Raw genomic sequence first — 20,922 nt, forward strand, 5'->3', positions numbered from 1 at the left:
TTTTGTTTGGGGTGAATAATCCATAGCAGTCTTTTCATTCGGCATCCGGGAGAATTAAGTATTTACCACTTTTGAGTAAAATATACAAGTCACAACTGAATTTACAGTATGGGAAAAGAGACTAGCAGTACATCATTCAGAACAATTATCAAACCATTTGCAATTGTTTTTTTACTGGATCGTATTGCTGCCTTCAAAATGCACAAGTTCTAGTCCAGCAGAGTCCAATTCCCCCATTCCAAACATCTTAAGTTTGATGGACAAATCAATAACAAATGCATTTCAGTGCTCAGTATTTGACTTTTAATTCACAGGACGTAATATTTACATTAGTTTGGTCCCCTTTTAGGATTGCAATGTCTCTGGAAGCCAATGACAGTCAACAGCAATGGTCCTCAAGGGATTGCCAACCCTTAGTCCCTTTCCAAACATGGAATAATTAATTTCTTCAAAGCTCACGGGCTCAGCTTAAGACTGTTCACTTCCTCAACACATACTTTAAACACGGACACATCCTTTTACACATTCACCGTCTGAAACAAAAACCATTGCGTCATGAAGAGACAGTTACTGTACATAGCTTTTACATACCCAGCCAAAAACAAATGTATAGATTGAAAATAAAAAAAAATTAAAAAGTGCAGCGCAGTTACAAATTCACAAATGAAAATATCTACATAAACAATACAAAACATGTTAAAATTAAATACAGACTTTATACAGCCATTCATTTTGCCAGGCATAAAAATAAATTTAGTGTTCTCTTAACATGAATGTTAAAATATATTAAGTGATTTCTAGATTCTGCATAGGCTTATTCCTTTCAACACCATTATGGAACCCCTTTGTCCCGTCTGGGCCTTTAGGCAATCTCAAGACTCCCAATGGTAATCCATCTGCATTTTGTATTTTACGCCCTAACATTGGGCTACCAATAGGGCTTTTCTCTTGTGTTACAGTTTGAGCTTGCCTCCTACGCTGCACCCAAGGACTGCTTGAAGGTGTAATGCTGCTATCCGATGAATAGTCCATGCACTTCCTAGGGAATTCGGGACTCGTGCCATCTGCAAGCGGCGATATCTTCCCGACCTTGCGCTGGCCAGATGGGCTGTTCCAGGGACTTGATCTGGGTGAAGCATTGGGGCTAAGATGATTGTTTTGGTAGGTGCAAGGACTCAGCTTGTTTGAAACTTTATACTTCCGCTCCATCATTGGAGATGTGGGATTGCTATCTGGGTCGGATGAACTATATACTGGCGAGTCGTCGCCAACAAATTGCAATTCCTCAACTCTCTTGTTTAATGATTTTGCTTTACGATTCTTGTTTGACTCTTCAGCACAGTTCTTGTCCTTTGGTATTTTCTTTTTTGGAGGTTTCATACCTATTAATATAACTTTCATACCAACTTCATTTTCTTTCACAGTGCTCATGGTCTCATGTGCCTTTATTGCAGCTTCAACCTCCTCGTATTCTACAATTGCACACTCTTTTGTTCCCACCTGTGCATAGCGACTGCTGAATCTCTTGACATCCGGGGGCAGATCCCGTCCAGGTTTGAGGATGCGCACAGAGGAAATAACCCCAAATGATCCAAACGCCTTGAGCAGCTGCTCCATGATCTTCTCTTGCATGCCACCATTTTCTTGCTCCTTGTTCAGAGACTGGAGCTCAGGGAACAAATGAAAGTCATGGACAAGCAGCATCTTACTCGGGAGGTTCTCACTGGGAAAGACTGGAACGGGACTCTTTCTTCGAACCTTCCGGTTGTCTTCATTTAGTTCAAGTGAATCTGAATACTTCAACGCATAGGCTGTGGTTCGCCAGTCACGGGTAAGATGTTTCACCTGAAAGAAAAAGAAGAAAAAAAACCTCAATTTATAAGGAAGATAATCGGCCCACTCAGATCATTCTCTCTCCTCAACCCATACACTGGCTGCCATGAAAGTTAAGAAAACCATTTACTAATTTATTCCACAACTTATATGTGAACCTCACTTCTGCAATCATGTTCATTTGTACTTTAGGACAAATGATTTGGGGGTGGATGTGTCTTGAATAGACAGTGGTTAGGATTAAACGGTTTACGTTACAGCCTTTTCTTATCAGATATACGAATATGTCAAATTGAAGAATTACATTTATTCAGGATGATGCCAGCTTTTTAAAATGAGATATAGTGGCCTGTGCATAGTAAAGATTTTGAAGAAGCTAGGCTTCGCTACTTCCACTATCATTATGTAGGGTGAAATCTTGGAGAATAGTTTAGGGCATCTTACATATACCATTAATTATATTGCTCTGCAGGTTCAAAGAATCCAGATTTTAATGCAAAATGTTTGCAGCCGCTTCGAAAGAGGGGCGGAACTGTTCGGAATAACAGAGGAGACAGTTAATGCAATTTCTCGTCTAAGTTGTCGCCTCTTAAAGCAACGTAAAGTGTGTGAAGTGCCACCCCAATACCGTGTTCTTACAGACCAGACGTTATCAGGTCAGCCAGTTCAACTCCATCAAAAATGAATCGGAACAAAGTGGCATCTTTTTTATTCCAAAATCAAAAACGGGCTATCCGATGAAGAGCACTCTCGGTACATTAATATTGAACACCGTCCCTTCGATTCTTAATCCGGGACCTGAACGGCATCTACCTACACCCACATCATGGCGGAGTCAGGTTTTTAAAATTCACAGTACAGGCGCCTCTGAAATCCCCACCCTTGAAACAGCAGCACTTACACCATGGCGTGGGTAAAGTGCATTGAGTGCGGGCGGAGTCAGCCGATACGAGACAGCGGACTATGTCACCACGCTCAGTTCTTAGTAAGAATGTCCACATATCAGATTTCAATGACCTGCATTATGCTTTGCTTTTTTTTTTTCTACTGGAGGTAGAGCCTGCATGCTTACTAAACAGACGTCGGTGCGCTTCAAGCCGATTAACTCATTGCAGTAATCTGGGAATTAAAGCACTGCTTTGGAAAGGAGGCCATATGGAGGTGAGGAAGAACTAACAATCGAGGTCAGGAGACTTGTCCTTGGAGGCCACGCTTTAACTGATTAGCATTTGGAGAAGTCAATCATAGTCCCAGCCTTCCCTGGCCCATTATAATTCAAGGCATTACCAGGGCCGGAACATCTCCAAACCGCACCCAAAACTGCTCAGCAGCTGGGTATATTCGGCTACAAAACTGCGCTTTCTATGAGGCTTTGTGTGCCTGCTTGTGAGTTGTTTAGCGAAAATAAACAAACTCTTTACTTGCTTTGCTTTCAAAGCCCACACACCGTGGGTGATTGTGAGGAATCTTATTATAGTCAATAGCGTCTTGCTGATAAAAACCCTCTGAAAAAGTTTATAGGCAGGAGATGTTTTTTGTGAAAACGTGTTAAAGCCAATAGGCAATTGCTTATTAATTATGGAAACCGTTTTTAGAGCTAATAAACTATGATAAACACCGAGCAACTTAATACAGGCTTTGTAAATGGACTTATTGATATATAGCATTTAGTGGTCCGTATAATAAGGATTAGGTTACCCTGTAAACATCTGTTAGTCACGTGCAGTGCTTTAAATTCCCATGATATGCATACTCCTGCTATCTAGTGTTGGGCACGGACTGTTGCAACTTGTTTTATTTTGACGGTTTTCCATGCAGTGGGTGAGAGAAGGCATGAAGTAGATTGTAGAATAGTATAGGGACCATGTAGTGTAAATTAAGTAGGTTGAAGATATCTATAGCAAACACTGTTTCCCGGGGAGGAGGGAGGGTGCATGTGAATCTACAGCAATACATGCAATGAACAGATGCTTACAGGGCAAGTAACAATCCATTCCCTGCAGGTGCACATGCTCTGTTTGGATTGTAAAGCATTACTCCCCCCAAAGCAGTGGCTAACCAGTGGATGGTGCAGAGGTCTGAAACATAGTCCTTTAAACAGTCTGACCTACTCTAGCATGTTGCCGTACACAGTAATGGTTTAAGGTGTGTGGTGTGGACCACAAGTCAGCTTTCTATAAGTCAGAACGGGTAGGTTTCCAAGAAAGGCCATAGTGGCACCCTCTTTGAGGTAGGAGTGAGCCCTGGATCAGGGTGCATTTGACAATTCACTTTGATACCTGCCTTTGATATGGGCTCACCTTTATGAGGTCGGACAAAGGCAACAAAACGCTGTTGTGTTTAACAAAAAGACTTGGCCGAATCTGTGTAATAAATGACAGCAAGCTTTACGTCAAGTGTGTGAAGTGGTTTCTGCTACAGTGTTAGGCTAGGAGGAAAGGACAGAGCTCAACCACCTTAGAGGAACTTATGGTTGGTTTCTAAGGGCAGCCTAGTCATTGTGGACCTGGAAAGGCTCTTGTAATGCAGTGGCCTGTAGCTTACCATCGCGTCTAAGGGACATTAGGGCAACTAAAAATGCAACCTTACAAGACAAAAGCTGCAAGGGACAAGAATGTAGTTGTACAAAAGGAGGTTCCATAAGTCTTGTGAGGACAATGTTCAAGTTCCAGACTAAAGTTAGTGGCACAGTAGAGCGGGATGACACTTAAGGACCTCCCTGAAAGTTTTAATAAAAAGGATCTTGGAACAGATCTGTCTGTTCTGCATGTGTGCAGCGTTAACAGCCAAGTATAGCTGAAGGAGGAATACGCTAGTCCTCACTTTTGGAAGTGGGGCTTGAGGGTACGGTCTGTGGCCCTTGATAAAGAGAGGGGCAGCAGGAGCAGACTTTAATTTTTCAATTCTGGGTGTTACCTCCCAGGATTTTATGGGCTTGCAAAAAATCTATGGGGAAGATTTTACCATCCCTTTTAGTACAGGGAGAAACTGGAGGGATGGATAGGTTCTGGATAACCTCTCCATCAGGAATTAATCTTTCGGAGTGACGTACATATTCACATGTGGTAGGCAGGTGCTGGTTGGAGGACACCGTGGTATACGTGGACGTGTAGTAGGTAAGCCCCAACAAGGACATGGCCAAGGTCAGGGTACCCCGGTGGTGCACATCACAGTCCTCCCAAGGATTAGTGGCGCACTAAAGTGTTTTGCTAGAGAGTAGGCGCTACGGCTACCAGTGTCTGAATAGGACTCTGGTGACACCTGAGGGGAACTCACAGGAGGTGGTGGAGTTGCACGTGGTGGGGGTAGTGGAGGTGGTTTATGGAACGGAGGTTAAGAGCAGTGTTTGGCCTCTTGGGAGGCACCAGTTGTGAAAGGTCCAGTTCTGGAGCGTCCTCAAAAGGAGAGTCATCGCTTTTTGGGTAAAGTCTTCCCAGTGGCTGTTCGGGTGTGAATAATCATATGCAGTCTTTGATTCAGATCCTGTTCAAGTTGCAAAAATGGGCCTCTTCGCAGTCGGCCATCAACAGTCTGAGCCGATGTTGGTTTCGATGCAGGCTGTGGCATCAAAGGTTTGGCACCTACATGGTCTTAAACCCAAGGATCAATGGAAAGTGGTGTGAGCAATTGGCTGTGTTGGATACCGCGTGGAATAGGATGCCTTAACTTGGTGCTGGCCAAAGCCTAGAAAACTGTGGCCCAGCCAGAGGTGGGGGTGACTTGTGAACAGGGCAAAAGCCCAACCCTAAATGATGGGCGCTCCGGTTCGACGTGCAGCCATGTGGGTCCGGGAGACCTGTGTAGAGGTGAGGATGTCAATTGTACTCCTGCTGCTCATGGTGGCCTTGATACAAGATCTGTGATAGACGGAGGTTGATGGGATATTTTAGAGTGTCTCTTGCTTCTCTTGGACTGCTTCTATTTCCTGCTTTGAGGAGTTTTTCCTACGATGGAGACTAGATTGTCGGGGGAGTTACTGAACTCTTCTCCATTGCCTAGCAGTTTTGCCTTGCCAATTTTGTCCTGTGTGTCTGGTGACAACCAATACATTTTTTTTAGGCCGGCCTACTGTCTCAGCTGCCGAAGGGTCTTTTTGTAGATATATCTGCGTTGGAAAATACCAATTTGAATACATTTGATGTACTTCGGAATTTGGGATTTACTTTTCGTGTCTTAAGAAAGTGTTCCATGAGCAAAACATATTGGCAGAAGGCGGAGTTTTTATTGAGGAGCCAATATAGTACCAGTGTGCGGGAATCTGGGTTGAAATCTATGGACTTAGTCTGGCTGGCTCCTGGTAATATTCTACAGGTGAGGCACTTATGTTTGAGATAGCACTCTAATATAACCCAATTAATATCGTTCCAATCAAAACCCAATCCTCTTAATAGCTCATTTAGGTGAGGTCTATAGAGACCAAAGATTGTTTGCCACACACCAGTTCGGGTTCCAAAGACTTTTCTTCAATAAAATCTCAGCCTTAAGCCAATATGTTTCGCTTACAGAGAACTTTCTCAAGGCACGAAAGTCAGTCCCAAACTCCAAAGTACATCAAATGTATTCAGATTAGTAGCCTCAAACGCAGATATATCTTTCCAAATGACATCACTAACCGTAACCTGCGGTCACCATAGTGAACGTTTCCCCAGAGTTGGCACGTGGCATTTGTGGTTAGGCAGAGCATCCACCAAAAAGTCTTGCCAAAGTTAAGTATCTTGTTGGCCTTATGATACGATATAGCACCATCGCAAATAGCGTAATCTAGGAACAAATTTGTACATGTCCCATCTGTGATGGTGTTTGTTATGATTCAACTTCCAAAGGAAAACTATGTAAAATGCAAGGACTCTGAAGACGTTGCTCCCCATCCTTTTCAACAAAAAGAGCACTTCGTTCAACTCGCATTTTGCTAAAAGTTCTCCATTCTGTGGGACAGGTAATGGGGACAATACTGTAGCTACCTTCTGAAGGAATTCATTTGACCAAAACTAATCTACTTTCCTTACAATTATTGGGTAAACTCCTTGGATTTACCCTTAAAAATGTTTTGGTTGGACACATTTTCTCAAAGAAGGAAAACATTAGCAACAAAGATCGTTATAGTGCCAGAGCTTCAGGGTTCTCTCCTATCCATAACAAACCCTGAAGTCATCTTTGTACTTGAATGGTTTCAGCACGTTAATCACTGTTGGAGACAGTAGCACTAATGCTGCTTGAACTCCATCCAGTGATTTTAGCTTAAAAGCAAGCATACTATTTGTAGCACGTGTCTGTATATACACCTGCTCTCCGTACTCCTGCCATCTAGTGTTAAGTTCTGACTTCTGCAACGTCCTTTTCGTCAAAGGCTTTCGAGTCACGAGATCGCAGGGACTCCTCCTAGTAGAGAACGTGCATGGGCACAGACTACATTGTGTTTATCCGCCATCAGGTTTGGATGTGTATCTAAGTTGTTCCCGGTATTAATGCGATTAGCAATGAACATCATGGTTGCTTCCTTTCTAATCGCCGAGAAGCATTATCCATGTTGTTCTGGTTTTGTAGTGTCTCCTCTCAGACTGCCACTCTGAACATCTTCATCAAAGACCAGGCCAGTTGGGCATTGCAGAATGACGAATTAAGGCGCACAGCAGGAAATGGAATGGACACACTTAAAGAGATATCCCTCAGTACCACTCAAAATACCCCTGAGCCGATCTCCACACAATGTATAACCAGTGCCTCTCTCTCTCCTCAGCATGGTGACACCTACTGCGATTCTTTGTGGCCGTAAACAAAGACTCTTCGGCAGCGGAGGCAGTAGGCCAGCCTACAAAACGATGTTTTGGTCGTTACTGGTGTCTTCATGGATAGCTTGCCATCTAGGATAATGCAGAGGTTGCGGTGTGGCCTGTCGGGATGGGCAGAGTTCAGCAGGTCGCCATGCGTCATTCTATGGCGAGGTGTTCCCAAAGAGTAGTAAGTCTTTCACTAACAATCATTCCTTTTGTTTAAGGAGGTAGCCAGTTTCGAGTCCTTCATAGATGAAGTTCGTCCAGAATTGGCCAAATCCTTATACATGAAATCTAGATATGGAGCGTTACAAACAAATATGAACACATTAAATTGGACCATAAATCAAGATGGTAACAGTAACGAATATTGTGAACTATGCCAAAATATGTCCAAAGAAACTGATTTACATATATTATTCTCCTGCTCGGCGTATGCCGAACCAAGGAACAAATGGATTAAACCCATTTGTCGCAATTTGAATATCGGAAATTGCATAGAAGCAGGACGAATATTGAAAACGGATACCTCACAAAAAATTGTTTTTAATATGAGAAGATTCTTATTTACCATAAGCCTTACAAGGGTAAACGTAGGGTTAAACCTGTAAGGCCCATAAACCCAATAAATATGTTGTAAAATGGTAATGATTAATCTATGAACCGAGGGTTTATGGCGCTACAAGGCTGATGTTCCACTTGATTGTTTTAAAGTATTGTAATTCGTGCTAAACATAAGAGAATATTATTTAGAGTTATATATAATGCCACCTGGAGTTAAGGATACCAGTTTGAATGATAATGAAAATGAATTTTAAAATCTTTTATGTCTAGTTTTATTTATATGTTTTATATTGTCGTCTATTGCGCTCAAGAAATGGAATTTACTCTTCCGAACGATAGCCCTAAACCCGTTGAAACACCATTTAATATAGGTGAAGTTGCTCGATTTGCACATTGATACTTAACACATGCCGTTATTTCGCAGCAGTGTGGGGGTTCCGTGGAGTGGGCGGGGCCACTTCAGCCGTTGGACGTTTGCAGCACCAGCGAGAGGTGCTCGCGACGCCCAATGGCAGCAGGGAAGGGGTTAAACAACTGCATAAACATTTTTTTTAGTGATGCATCTTTTATGGTTTTATGTGAACCGAAATGAAGATTTTAAATGAAATTACATGAAGTAAGTCTTTCTGGTCCATGTTGAGTTCGAGACCGTTGTCCTTAATCCACTCAGCGATGTTCAACATGCATTTGGTCTCAAACGGTAAAGGGCTCCTCTGACCGGAAGGATGAACTTTGTGTGGTCGGCAATTCTGTTCAGTCCGTGCGATCTGACAGTGTAAGCCAGATAGACATGTAAGTGTTGAAAAGGATGGGATGAGGGACAATCCTTTGGGGAGACTGCAGATCTTTGGTTCGGAGGTAAATGGTGTAAATGGTAGGAAACAGATTCTCTGGGTTCTTCGGGTGAGGTATGAGGTGATCCATTTGAGAATGGATTCTGTTGTGGTGGCGTCTGTTGATCAAGATGTGGTGAGAGATGGTGTTGAAGGCTGCTGACAGGTACAGGGGGGTGAGGGCTGTTTCGCCGCAATCCAGGGGGACCATGAAATCAGTGGCTGCGTTCGGGGCTGCCTCGGTGCTGTGGCTGGCTCGGAATCCTGATTGAGGGTGGGGGGGGGGGGGGGATCTAGGAGCTTGTTGTGTTGCAGGTTTGGCAAGTTGCTGGGTAATTGCCTTGGAGAACCTCTGGCGGAAAGAGAAGGGAGATGGGCCAGCAGGGAGAGAATCATAGCAGAGCAATTTAAGGCGCAGGCTGCCTGCCTAGAAAAAGTCCTATTTTGCTCCACAATGGTTTCTCATAGATCAATGTGGAAACTTACAGTCATGCCAGTAGAGCCTCTCACTCTTTAGAGATGTGGCAGATTGAAAAATGTCAGCAGGGTGATCAATTGACCAACACAGAAGGGTTATACCACCTTGGCAGTAAGACAGCCCACATCCACAGCACTAATTTGTCTGGGAAGAAAATGCTGTAGAGGTTGCTCCAAGAGTGCTTGTAGATCACTCCTGTGGCTCACGTCACAATGAAATGAAGGACATATGAGCATCAGAAGATACAGTGAACAACTGTGCATAGGCTTAAATGGTGTGCACAGAAGGTATGTTAAGACTAGGTTTAGGGGCCACTGAGACATGACAAACGTATTTGGAGACAATCAGGCCCTTCAGAAAATGATTCATAACCCGAGATTTAAAGAAGGTTGGTTGGGCAAACATAAGGGCAGAAGATGGAAACTTTGACATTGCATGCTAAACTGTGGTGAACACCTCTATCCAGGGCATGCCTAACTGGTTGTACATCGTGACGGAGACACCACTTGTGGCCTGCCAGACGCGCCTGCTGAGCTAGTCTGCCCCAGAGTTTAGAAACCCCACTATGTGGTTAGCTTCCAAGAAGGTCTTCTTTTCCATCCACCTCCAGAGATGTAGACCACACTGGCATAGGATCTAGGACCCACCCAGCCCTGCTTCTTGCAGGACCAAATAATGGTCATGGTTTTTTGGGGGGTAAATACTCTATTAGGTTTTTATAACATGAAAACAGAAGAAAGGCACTTCTACATAAGCCGTTGGCAAGAACGGAACAGAAATGTTGACATGAGCGATATTTTACAGGAGTGGGGACATGATGTGTGCGAGTGTAAGGTATTGCTGTTCTGGTGTTAGTTTTGCGGCTTAGTGTTTGTCGTTGGTGTCATGTATAAGAGTGCCCATCGAACTAGGGGTGCATGCACCGTAGGATGTTAGATGGGGGCAAATATGCCAGAGTGCAATACTATCGGTAAGGCGTTGTGCGCGGGAGCGCATGAATGGATACCCATATACAAGGTGATTGTAGGTTGTGAGGCGAGGAGTCGTAAATAGGAGTTTCAGGTGGGAGATATTCATGTGTGGAATGGAAGTGCCAATGGGGGCAAATTGTTGCTGCAGAGTACCTGGCATAAGTAGTAACAGGGTTACCCATTGGAGGGATATGGGTCGTCAGTGTATTAGATGGACCTCTTCGTATCAGAGGGTAGCCCCCTCCAAGCCCATTTGCACATCACCCTTCTCCATGGCTACACAGGGAGAGTTGTTGGCAAGCACCAGTGCAAGAACATGGAGGTCATGTTGCCTGTTAGCAGCAGCCTTCCCCTTGATGGTTGCAGGAATGTACAGGAATCTAGGAAGGCTTCCAGGGTTAAAGATCACCTGAAGCCCCAAATGGCTGACCACACAAGACGCTCTGTGATAGGCCCCATTTACCAGCCAACACTGAACTATGGCAACACTCCAAGTAGGAATTACCATACCCTCCTACAGAGACTTCAAACCATACAAAACGCTGCAGCAGGACTCATTCTCGACAAACCCACACCGCACCCCACCTCAGGCAAGTCCACTGGTTCCACATACAGAAGAGAAGCCAAGTCACGCTACTGAGCCACACACACAAAGCTCTACACAACCAAGGACATGCCTACATTAACCACCGCCTGAACTTCCACTAACTGTCAAGAAGACTATGTTCCGTCTCCCTATCACTTGCTCACACTCCACACATCTATCGAAGCAGAAGTGGAGGATTCTTTCCTTACATCGCAGCAAATACTTGAAACAAGTTCCCAACACTGCTTTGGATCACCACCTCACTTCCACAATTCCTAAGGGCCATCAAGGATGGTTTGATTGAGCCTTCTGGAACCTGCAAGCACCTGGATACCCAATCGGGCGATTAGAAGTGCAATATAAATCCTGATTGAACTGTGAATATTGGGTGAGGAAAGGAGAGCCTGCTGTAGAACAGATTGGACATCTGGACAGCGCCAGAAGCAACCCCAGTGTTGTCCCTAAGGAAACCTTAGCTTCTATTACAGGGTCCACGTGCATCGGGCACATGAGACCAGAAGGATACAGAAGGCCAGGAGCCCAAGAACCCTTAGAACCAACCTCATCAAAACCTAGGATGGAGCCTGAAAGGTCAGGCTCATATCCAGAAAATCGTGTACCTGCTGTGTGGTGGAAAGGTTTCGAACGCTAACATATCCAGGATAAACCATATGAAGGGAATTCTCTGCATTGGGCACAGGTGGGACTTTGGCTCGTTGATAGAAAGCCTCAGGGCAATAAAGATCTGGCCATCATCTGGAGGTGATCTGTGACAGACTACAGTTAGCTACAATGAACAACTAGTTGTCAAGTGCGGGTAATACATGCATCACAGAATTCCGAAGAGTAGTCACCACTAACATCATTTTCGCGTACACCCAAGGTAAAGTCGAAGGACAGCATTGTGAAATGGAACGGTTCAGCCTCCACCATGAAACACAGTTAACAGATGTGTGACTATAGGATGGGTGTATTAAAAAAGTATCCTGCTGAGAAAGTAGTGCAAATAACAACCCTTGCCCCCTCAGAGTCTGACACCAGCTCGATGGCACTTTTGCCCGGCAGGTGGCCCTAAATGTGGCAAGTGTCTCCGAATTGCTATAACACCAAGTCGGCCTGCTCACTAAAAAATCTATGTCTATCGAAGGACATGCCCATAAGGGCAAATATGGAGAAAAATATTTAAGTATATTGAAAAATTCATATAAAATAAAATTAAAATATCTTTGAAGACTTTTTCGTTCACACATACTTTGTGCCTAGCTCTATTACATGTATTTCATATATATTTTGCACACATTGCCAGTATATTCTCAAGAGCTAACTTGGGTCTCAACATTCATACTGGACAGTTGGCCACACCCTTTAAACCTAGTGATCTCATCTAAGTTTGCCTTCTAAGCACCACACTGGTGCCAATAGCATGGATTATGAATTTGGTGGCGCCCAGGCTTGCGCGCAACATATACTTTGGGGCATCTTGCCATGCTTTGCCCGTTTGGGCCAGTGAGTTACTTAGACCCTCCAGAACAGTCGGCAAATTCTTGCTAGCTAGGTCCCACAAGGTATGTGTGTAACTACTCAGAAGGAACAACACATTCAACGAGAAACCAGGCTAGTAGGTGAAAACATTTCCTTTCTGCAAGAGGAAGTCTATCCTCCGAAAGTACTGGTGTCAAGGTTGAGGTTGACACTGCAGTTTTGGCGCAGTAAGAAAACCAACAAAAATTGGGAGCAGAGCTCTGGATACACTTCAATCGTCATGAAAACAAAGGAACTGGTATAAGCACCACCCCATGCAGTTACAAAAGGCTCAATTCGGTTACATCAGTATTAAGTCACTGCAGAGCCATATGGCACCACCTACTGGCACAGTGAGCACTGATGCAAAATACCAGATCGTCTGGCACCTAGAAAAACTTGAAAAGGTGAGAAGTGTACAATTAGAAGTAGCCATCAAAACAGCTCATTTGAACTGAAGCCATAGCATCATTACAAGTTTAGTAAACTAATCTAGCTGATCATTTGGTTCTGAGCTAATTTTTTTCTTTTCTTTTTTTTTTTAAGTATCTTGCTAAAAAAATCGCAAGTTATTAGCCTGTGGAAGCGTTGCACAAAATGTACCAAACAAATTCTTCAGCATTTGGGCTTCTGGTATTTTGTATGGTAAAGTAAGCAAACTACTGCTACTACTATTGCCCCTCGTGATTCGGTACTTTCAAGGTCCAAAAGAAAGCTGAATGACTAACAAGACAGTCCTTAATTCTTTAATAAACGCAACCACCGTGAAGTGTTTCTGAAAACATGAGATTACTGACATAACATCTTGGGGCAGTTCTGAACCCCGAATGATTTCAATGATTCGGGTTTATAATTTTAGGTGTACTACTTGGTGTGCAATTAGACCTACTCCCGTCGCCACAGCGTTTTGCCAGAGTGGAAATCTCACACAGTCCCGAAACACTGAAGGGGAGCAGCGAAGAAAGCAACCACGTTGCTGAACAGTGTTTGAGTGAGGCGGCCAACTTCATGAAGAAAGTTCAATGCATTTTTCTAATGTGTGATTCCTATAGATCAACGCTGAACCAGGTTTAAATCGAGGCACACAATGCGTACAAATATCTGGAGATGTTAAAGTCCACTAGGCACACCCATAGCAGACAGAAGTGAAAAATATGAAGCAGAAACAAACCTTTTTGAAAGATGTAAGCAATTTAACACTGACGTAGCCCATCTTGTTCCGCCTGACATGCTTTAGCAGGAAAGCATCCTTCTCAAGGTTCTCATCTGAAAGGTAGTATTCGATTTGTACTATGAGCTTCTCGATAAGATCCTGTTCTGGAGGTTTCCAGTTCGGGTCCAAGTCATCATTATCATTCTCTCCTCCGCTGGTGGCAGCACCACTGCAAAAACAGAACAGAGCACACAACTCATGTAAAAACAAATAACAATTCAAAAATACGAGTGCTAATTACTTAAAATACAATCCCTAACTACGACATAGCAAATCTAAATCGTAATAGATGGGTAGGAGCAGTGGGAGACCTGTATGTCGACCAATTTTAGTAACATAGTTGCTAATTTGTAGTTACAGGCTAGTTACAGACTTGTCCCTGGAACCCTCTGCGCAACTTTGATCAGAGTCCCATTAAGAGACTAAGACTGTAGAAGGCGAAAGATATAAAGCCATGCTTATTTGTCATTCGCCTGAACTAATGGGCTTCTTTCTAGCTGAAGTTAGCAAAGCAACCTCTTGTGACGGGGCAGTCTCCCATTACCAATGTAAGTGCCAAATTTCGTGACTAATGCCACTGAATAGGGAACTGTGGCAAACCACAGATTTTGAGACGCTCGGCACAAACTAAGTCCTGTAGGGCATAGCCAGGCAGATGGACTAGAAAGGACCAGCAAGAGGATATACACGTTCAAGAACGCAGTACTCAACTTGCTCCTCTCCCTGACCAACGACCCCGCCGCCAGAGCCAACCTTCACGAAGGGATGAAAGCTGTAGCTGAGTGGATGACGACCAGCCGCCTGAAACTGAACTCAGACAAGACGGAGGTCCTCATCCTGGGCTCCTCGCCCTCCGCCTGGGACGACTCCTGGTGGCCCCCCGCCCTGGGCACCGCACCCAAACCAACGGACCACGCACGCAACCTGGGCTTCATCCTGGACTCCTCCCTCTCCATGACCAGACAAGTCAACGCCGTCTCCTCGTCGTGCTTCAACATCCTGCGCATGCTACGGAAGATCTTCCGGTGGATCCCCACCGAGACCAGGAAGACTGTCACCCAGGCCCTCGTCACCAGCCGACTGGACTACGGCAACGCCCTCTACGCCGGAACCACCGCCAAGCTCCAGAAGAGACTCCAGCGGATCCAGAACGCTTCAGCCAGACTCATCCTCGACATCCCACGAAACAGCCACATCTCCGGACATCTGAGAGACCTGCATTGGCTCCCCGTCAACAAAAGAATCACCTTCCGTCTCCTCACCCACGCACACAAAGCCCTACACGATCAAGGCCCGAGCTACCTCAACAACTGCATCAACTTCTACGCTCCCAAACGCCACCTCAGCCAGCCACACCCTCGCCGCCGTCCCCCGCATCCGAAGAGCGACAACAGGAGGAAGGTCCTTCTCCTACCTGGCCGCCAAGACCTGGAACTCCCTCCCTCCCGACCTGCGCCTGACCCAAGACCACCTCTCCTTCAGGAAGAAGCTCAAGACCTGGCTGTTCGAGCAGTAACGCCCCCCCCCCCCCCCCCAGCGCCTTGAGACCCCACGGGTAAGTAGTGCGCTCTATAAATGTCTTTGATTGATTGATTGCGAACAGACCAGGAACCTAAAGTTCTAAAAGAATACCAAGAGTCAGTACTTCTAGGTTTAACTGCAAGGTCTAAAGTGTCCCCATCCCCTTGGACAGTCACTGCCCGGTTCAAAGGCTCTGTATATACGAGAGGTGGCTATCCATAGTGACCATTCACCACTTTTTGGCTTGGAGGTACAAACTTTTAGAATTACATGCTGTATTGTTGAGTCTCCCAGATTCATAAAATGGATTATGAGAAGATCAGACAGATGTTACAGCTAGGATACGGCAGTGCTGGGATTCATAAATTAACATGGTTGGTTATTAGGGATTAGTGTTTTCAAGAAGGACGTCACCATATTGTCGTGGACACTGACTGGTACAAATCAGCATAAGAGGACATGCAATATGCATCACTGTCTCCGTCACTTTTGGTGCCAACGTTATAACTCCGCTCATCAGTTTGGCTGTGTCAGACTCGAAAGTTTAAAGAGCCTAGATCTTAACCCCTTGCATGCAGCCGCTATTCTGCGCCTGTGCGGCACTTATTGAGTGGGCGAGTTCATGACGGCCGTCATCAGCACACGAGCACCGTGATGCATGACGGATGAGGGCCGTCATCAGCATGCAAGGGGTTATAGGGGTGCCGCTCGAGTTGAGAAGTCTGTCCTGCTGCTTTGCTCGCCACTGGAGTGGTTGGGAGCCAACGCCTACCTGGGGGAACGTCCTTTGCTCAGTTCGGCCGCAGTGGAGGTGAGAGGCGCAGGCGAGCGGGACTGCGAGGACCAGCATTCCATCTGACATCGCCATCTGGTTCCTCTTCCCGCCGCGCCGCGCCCCCTCCCAGTGCCACGCCCCCCTGCCTGGAAGTGTACTTTACTCCTCGCGGCCCCCGCTTCGCGGGTGCCGCTCGAGTTGAGAAGTCTGTCCTGCTGCTTTGCTCGCCACTGGAGTGGTTGGGAGCCAAAGCCTACCTGGGAGAACGTCCTTTGCTCAGTCCGGCCGCAGTGGAGGTGAGAGGCGCAGGCGAGCGGGACTGCGAGGACCAGCATTCCATCTGACATCGCCAGCTGGTTCCTCTTCCCGCCGCGCCGCGCCCCCTCCCAGTGCCACGCCCCCCTGCCTGGAAGTGTACTTTACTCCTCGCGGCCCCCGCTTCGCAGGAGCCGCTAGAGTTGAGAAGTCTGTCCTGCTGCTTTGCTCGCCACTGGAGTGGTTGGGAGCCAACGCCTACCTGGGGGAACGTCCTTTGCTCAGTCCGGCCGCAGTGGAGGTGAGAGGCGCAGGCGAGCGGGACTGCGAGGACCAGCATTCCATCTGACATCGCCAGCTGGTTCCTCTACCCGCCGCGCCGCGCCCCCTCCCAGTGCCACGCCCCCCTGCCTGGAAGTGTACTTTACTCCTCGCGGCCCCCGCTTCGCGGGAGCCGCTCGAGTTGAGAAGTCTGTCCTGCTGCTTTGCTCGCCACTGGAGTGGTTGGGAGCCAACGCCTACCTGGGGGAACGTCCTTTGCTCAGTCCGGCCGCAGTGGAGGTGAGAGGCGCAGGCGAGCGGGACTGCGAGGACCAGCATTCCATCTGACATCGCCAGCTGGTTCCTCTTCCCGCCGCGCCGCGCCCCCTCCCAGTGCCACGCCCCCCTGCCTGGAAGTGTACTTTACTCCTCGCGGCCCCCGCTTCGCGGGTGCCGCTCGAGTTGAGAAGTCTGTCCTGCTGCTTTGCTCGCCACTGGAGTGGTTGGGAGCCAACGCCTACCTGGGGGAACGTCCTTTGCTCAGTCCGGCCGCAGTGGAGGTGAGAGGCGCAGGCGAGCGGGACTGCGAGGACCAGCATTCCATCTGACATCGCCAGCTGGTTCCTCTTCCCGCCGCGCCGCGCCCCCTCCCAGTGCCACGCCCCCTTGTCATACTTAGGTGAACCTGCTCACGCGGGACGCGCGCGGGGCGGTCACCGGGGCGAAGACCGGGCAAAGAGCGGGCAGTTAGAGGCCGGCAGAGACCGGACCGGGCCACCCCTCTGACGCTCTCTGCTCCTCAGCCCCTCCCCAAGTACTCCATAATGGCGACCAGAACCTCACGGAGTAAGTCTGTCCAACAAGGTTTAAGTACTTTGGAAAAATTCTTCCCAAAGGCGAGTAACCAAGCTAGTAAATGTCAATCAGTCACAGAAACGCACCTTGAGATGGGTCCCGAAAGCGTGTTTCTGGATCAAGGGGATACCTTTTCAACAGATGTCAGCACACCCATTCCACTGGACGTCACTCATATGTCACTAATGGACAGTATTGATCAGACCATAGAGTCGGTCCTTCAGCAGCTAAGAACTCCCTTAAGGCAGAGGGATAGGAACTCCTCCCGGCCATCTGAGGCTTCTGACCACTGCCATTCCGGATAATATGGGAACAGACTTGCAGGAAGCGGGACAGGCTGCCCTGCTTGCAGAGCCTGCAGGCAGCGGAATGGAACAACCCCCAAAAAGGAAAAGGTCCAGGAAACCAAAGAAGGCAAAAAGGGCCAAAGTTGATATAATTGAGCCAAACCAGGATGTCAGTACAGACATTTCGGCCTCCCGTGAGCTTATCCTATCAGGGTCTAGGTCAGATCACTCGGGCTCTCCAGCACCTGCGGCCCTATCATTGACCTCGGGCCCATTTATCTTTGGCGGGGCAACTTCTAACAGCACTGATACAATAATTAATTCACTCACAGTAACTATTAAGAATTTGTTAACCCCCATCTCAGCCAAATTGGACGCCATAGAGAGTAGACTTAAGGCCTTGGAAAACCTTCATACAAGGAAGAGCCCTGGGTCAGCTACAAATGCTCCTGTAGCTCCCCAGGTTTGCTCTGGGAATAGACCGTTGTCCTCTGCACTGTCCCAGGTCCCTCATACGGTACTGCAGAGCACAAATGGTGCGTCTGCTACTCAGACGCACCCTTTGCCATCCTCCGCGCCTAGGCCACCTGTCCCGGCCCCTAGGAGATCTAAGCAACCTCCTGCGCCACTACCAGGGGTGGCAGTGAACTCTACCAATGGCCCCTCTGGTGGTATCACTCCCCCCCTTGATAGGCGCAGGGTGGTCAATCTGCCCCCAGAAGCAGTCCCATATACGGCAATCATGGTGGGAGTACCTGAGTTAACTGGCGATACGAGGGAGCCTCAAGACTCTTTACGAAATAAGGTTATAAGTTGGCTTAGTATTAATAGGCCGCTGCCACCAAATTTGAAAGGTGAGGTCTTGATGGTTAGGAGGATCCCATGGATTGGCCTTACCCCAAAGTACAGGGCAGGGGATTGTATCATCGTAAGTTTCAAAAGCCCACATGTCGCCAACTACATTTGTAACTGGCTCGCAAGGCCTGAAAAGTCCAATATTGAATTAGTACCCCTATCACACTTCTACCCTAATGATAGCAACACGGAGGTAGGGAGGGAGAAGGGGTGGACTAGAGTAGGCTTTGCTGTAGATGGCTCACGTTGCAGACCAAGGCACTACTTACCACCTGGCCAGGCTAATTTTATACATCACAACAGATTTTCCTGCTTAGATCAGGTCGACTGACCACAAACCGGGGAGACTTCTTCTAGCCCTGGGAAGATGGTGGATGAGGTGCAAAGTTGGGTGGGAGTGAGTATAGCCCCTGTAGCCGAACACGGCCCGCAGGATACCGCTAAAGACCGAACGGTTATCATGGATGATAGTCTGGGTCAACTGGGGCCCCCACCAAACACCGGGTCTGACCATATTTTGCAACCTGGGGTGGCGGAATTGGTTGGGCCATCCGCCATCGCGGTTTGCAACATTGTTTCGCCAGACACTTACCCACCCATAGCCGTTGTGCAACCTCCTACTGGAGGTCAAGGTACCCTACCATCAGATCCGGGGCTGAGAATTCTCTCCTGGAATGTGGCAGGAATTGCAAATAAGGAAGGCTCACCGGAGTGGGAACAGCTAGTAGGTAGCAGTGATATCCTCCTTTTTCAGGAAACATGGGCGAGGGACACCCAAACTAGGAGCGGGTTTGAAATATTTGAAATCCCTGCCAAATGGAGTGGGAAGGGGAGGCCGTCAGGTGGCTTAGCAATCTAGATTGCGAGTCACACTGGGTGCCAGGCAGTACAGGTGCATACGTTCTCGCAGGACATTGTGTGTTCGGCTCACATGGCCTGGCAAACCACCGTGGGCTATTGTTAACGTCTACTCGCGACCAGTTGCCGCGCCAAACGAATCACCAACTCTAAACGAACTATCCTCCTTCTTGGGTCAACTTCCGGGAGACTTCAAGGTGGTGCTTGGAGGAGACTTCAATTGCCACTTTGAACCCCTGGAAGGCCTACTGGAGGGTGCCCTTACGGCCGAGGATGACTACTGGGCGGTCCCACCCTCGTCCTCCCCCCACCCCAAAGCCTGATCCCCTCTAGCAATACAACTCATGTCCCTTACCCTGAACTACGCACTGAGGGCTTGTAATGGTCGCACCCCTTCCGATACCCCCTCAGTGTGTACTTTTAATAGAAGGGGCCATGAGTCGAGGCTAGACTACATCATGCTAGATATTACGCTCTGGCCAAAAGTCCTTGACTTTAGGGTTATAAATAGGTCCGATAGTGACCACAATGCCCTCTGTCTTAACATCCAGTGGCCTCTGCCCCCTGTGGGCATATCCGTAGAAAGTGGAGGAGAAGACACGGGGGAATTGCTCCTTACAACAAACAGGCGCCGGGTTAAGTGGGGAAAGATAGTGAGCTCAGAAACGGCCATCAGCAAGCTATATGAGTTGGCACTCCCCAGGTTCATGGAGGTGGACGTACTTCTAAATGAACCAAGTACCCCAGAATATTATGAGAAACTGGGCAACATACATCAGGTCCTAGTGAGGGACTTGGCCGAGGTATTTCACCCGGCAGTACCAACCCGAAAGAAAAAGACCCACGTTCCCACCTGGTATACCTCCTCCTGTAGGGCAGCAAAATCTGAGCTTATTGCTGCAATAAAAGAGGGGTCAAATAAGGCCAAGGTACGTGACCTTAGGAAGCTTTACAAATCAGTGATGGCGGCTGCTAGGACCGAGTGGGACTGGAACCATTGGCAGGACCTTCATGACGCCCTAAAAGTCAGGGACTCCCGGAAATTCTGGGCCCTTGTAAACAACAGGATAGGGGAACTTAAAAAAGCAATCGAACCCAACATCGCCCCCGTGGTTTGGGAGGCCCACTTTGGGGTACTTTACCAAGACACTAACTCCTGCCCTGATACAGCCCTGTTGGCGCCCTTAGGCTCCCACGACTCTCGCATGGAACTATCCCTGGGGGAAGTGGAGGTGGCCCTAGAGCACTTATCGCTGGGGAAGGCGCCAGGTCTGGACAGGTTACCCGGGGATCTTTTTAGGCACCACCCGGACATCTGGGGCCCATACCTTCTCATCCTTTTCAATGCCATTCTAGGAGGTATGGCAATCCCCGGGTCCTGGCTGGGGGCAGAGATTGTTCCGATCCACAAGAAAGGATCCACCCTGCTCCCCGCCAATTACAGGCCTATTAGCCTAATAGATGTTCCCCAAAAGCTTTTTGCGC

At 47.4% G+C, this 20,922-nt stretch overlaps 1 protein-coding gene across 1 annotated transcript in view; it reads right to left on the reverse strand.

Moving 5' to 3' along the window:
• Positions 1-285: 285 nt before the first annotated feature.
• LARP6 (La ribonucleoprotein 6, translational regulator) overlaps positions 286-20,922 on the reverse strand; it is a 68,996-nt gene continuing 48,359 nt past the window's right edge. Inside the window, exons 2-3 of the mRNA XM_086958404.1 lie at positions 13,729-13,939; positions 286-1,845 (exon numbers count right to left, since the gene is read on the reverse strand). Of these exons, the coding sequence (XP_086814530.1) occupies positions 787-1,845; positions 13,729-13,939 (1,270 nt within the window). The 3' untranslated portion in view covers positions 286-786. The remainder of the gene's footprint in view (positions 1,846-13,728; positions 13,940-20,922) is intronic.

This window comes from Lissotriton vulgaris, chromosome 2_1 (genome assembly GCF_964263255.1).
Source record: "Lissotriton vulgaris chromosome 2_1, aLisVul1.2, whole genome shotgun sequence".
Classification (NCBI taxonomy): domain Eukaryota; kingdom Metazoa; phylum Chordata; class Amphibia; order Caudata; family Salamandridae; genus Lissotriton; species Lissotriton vulgaris.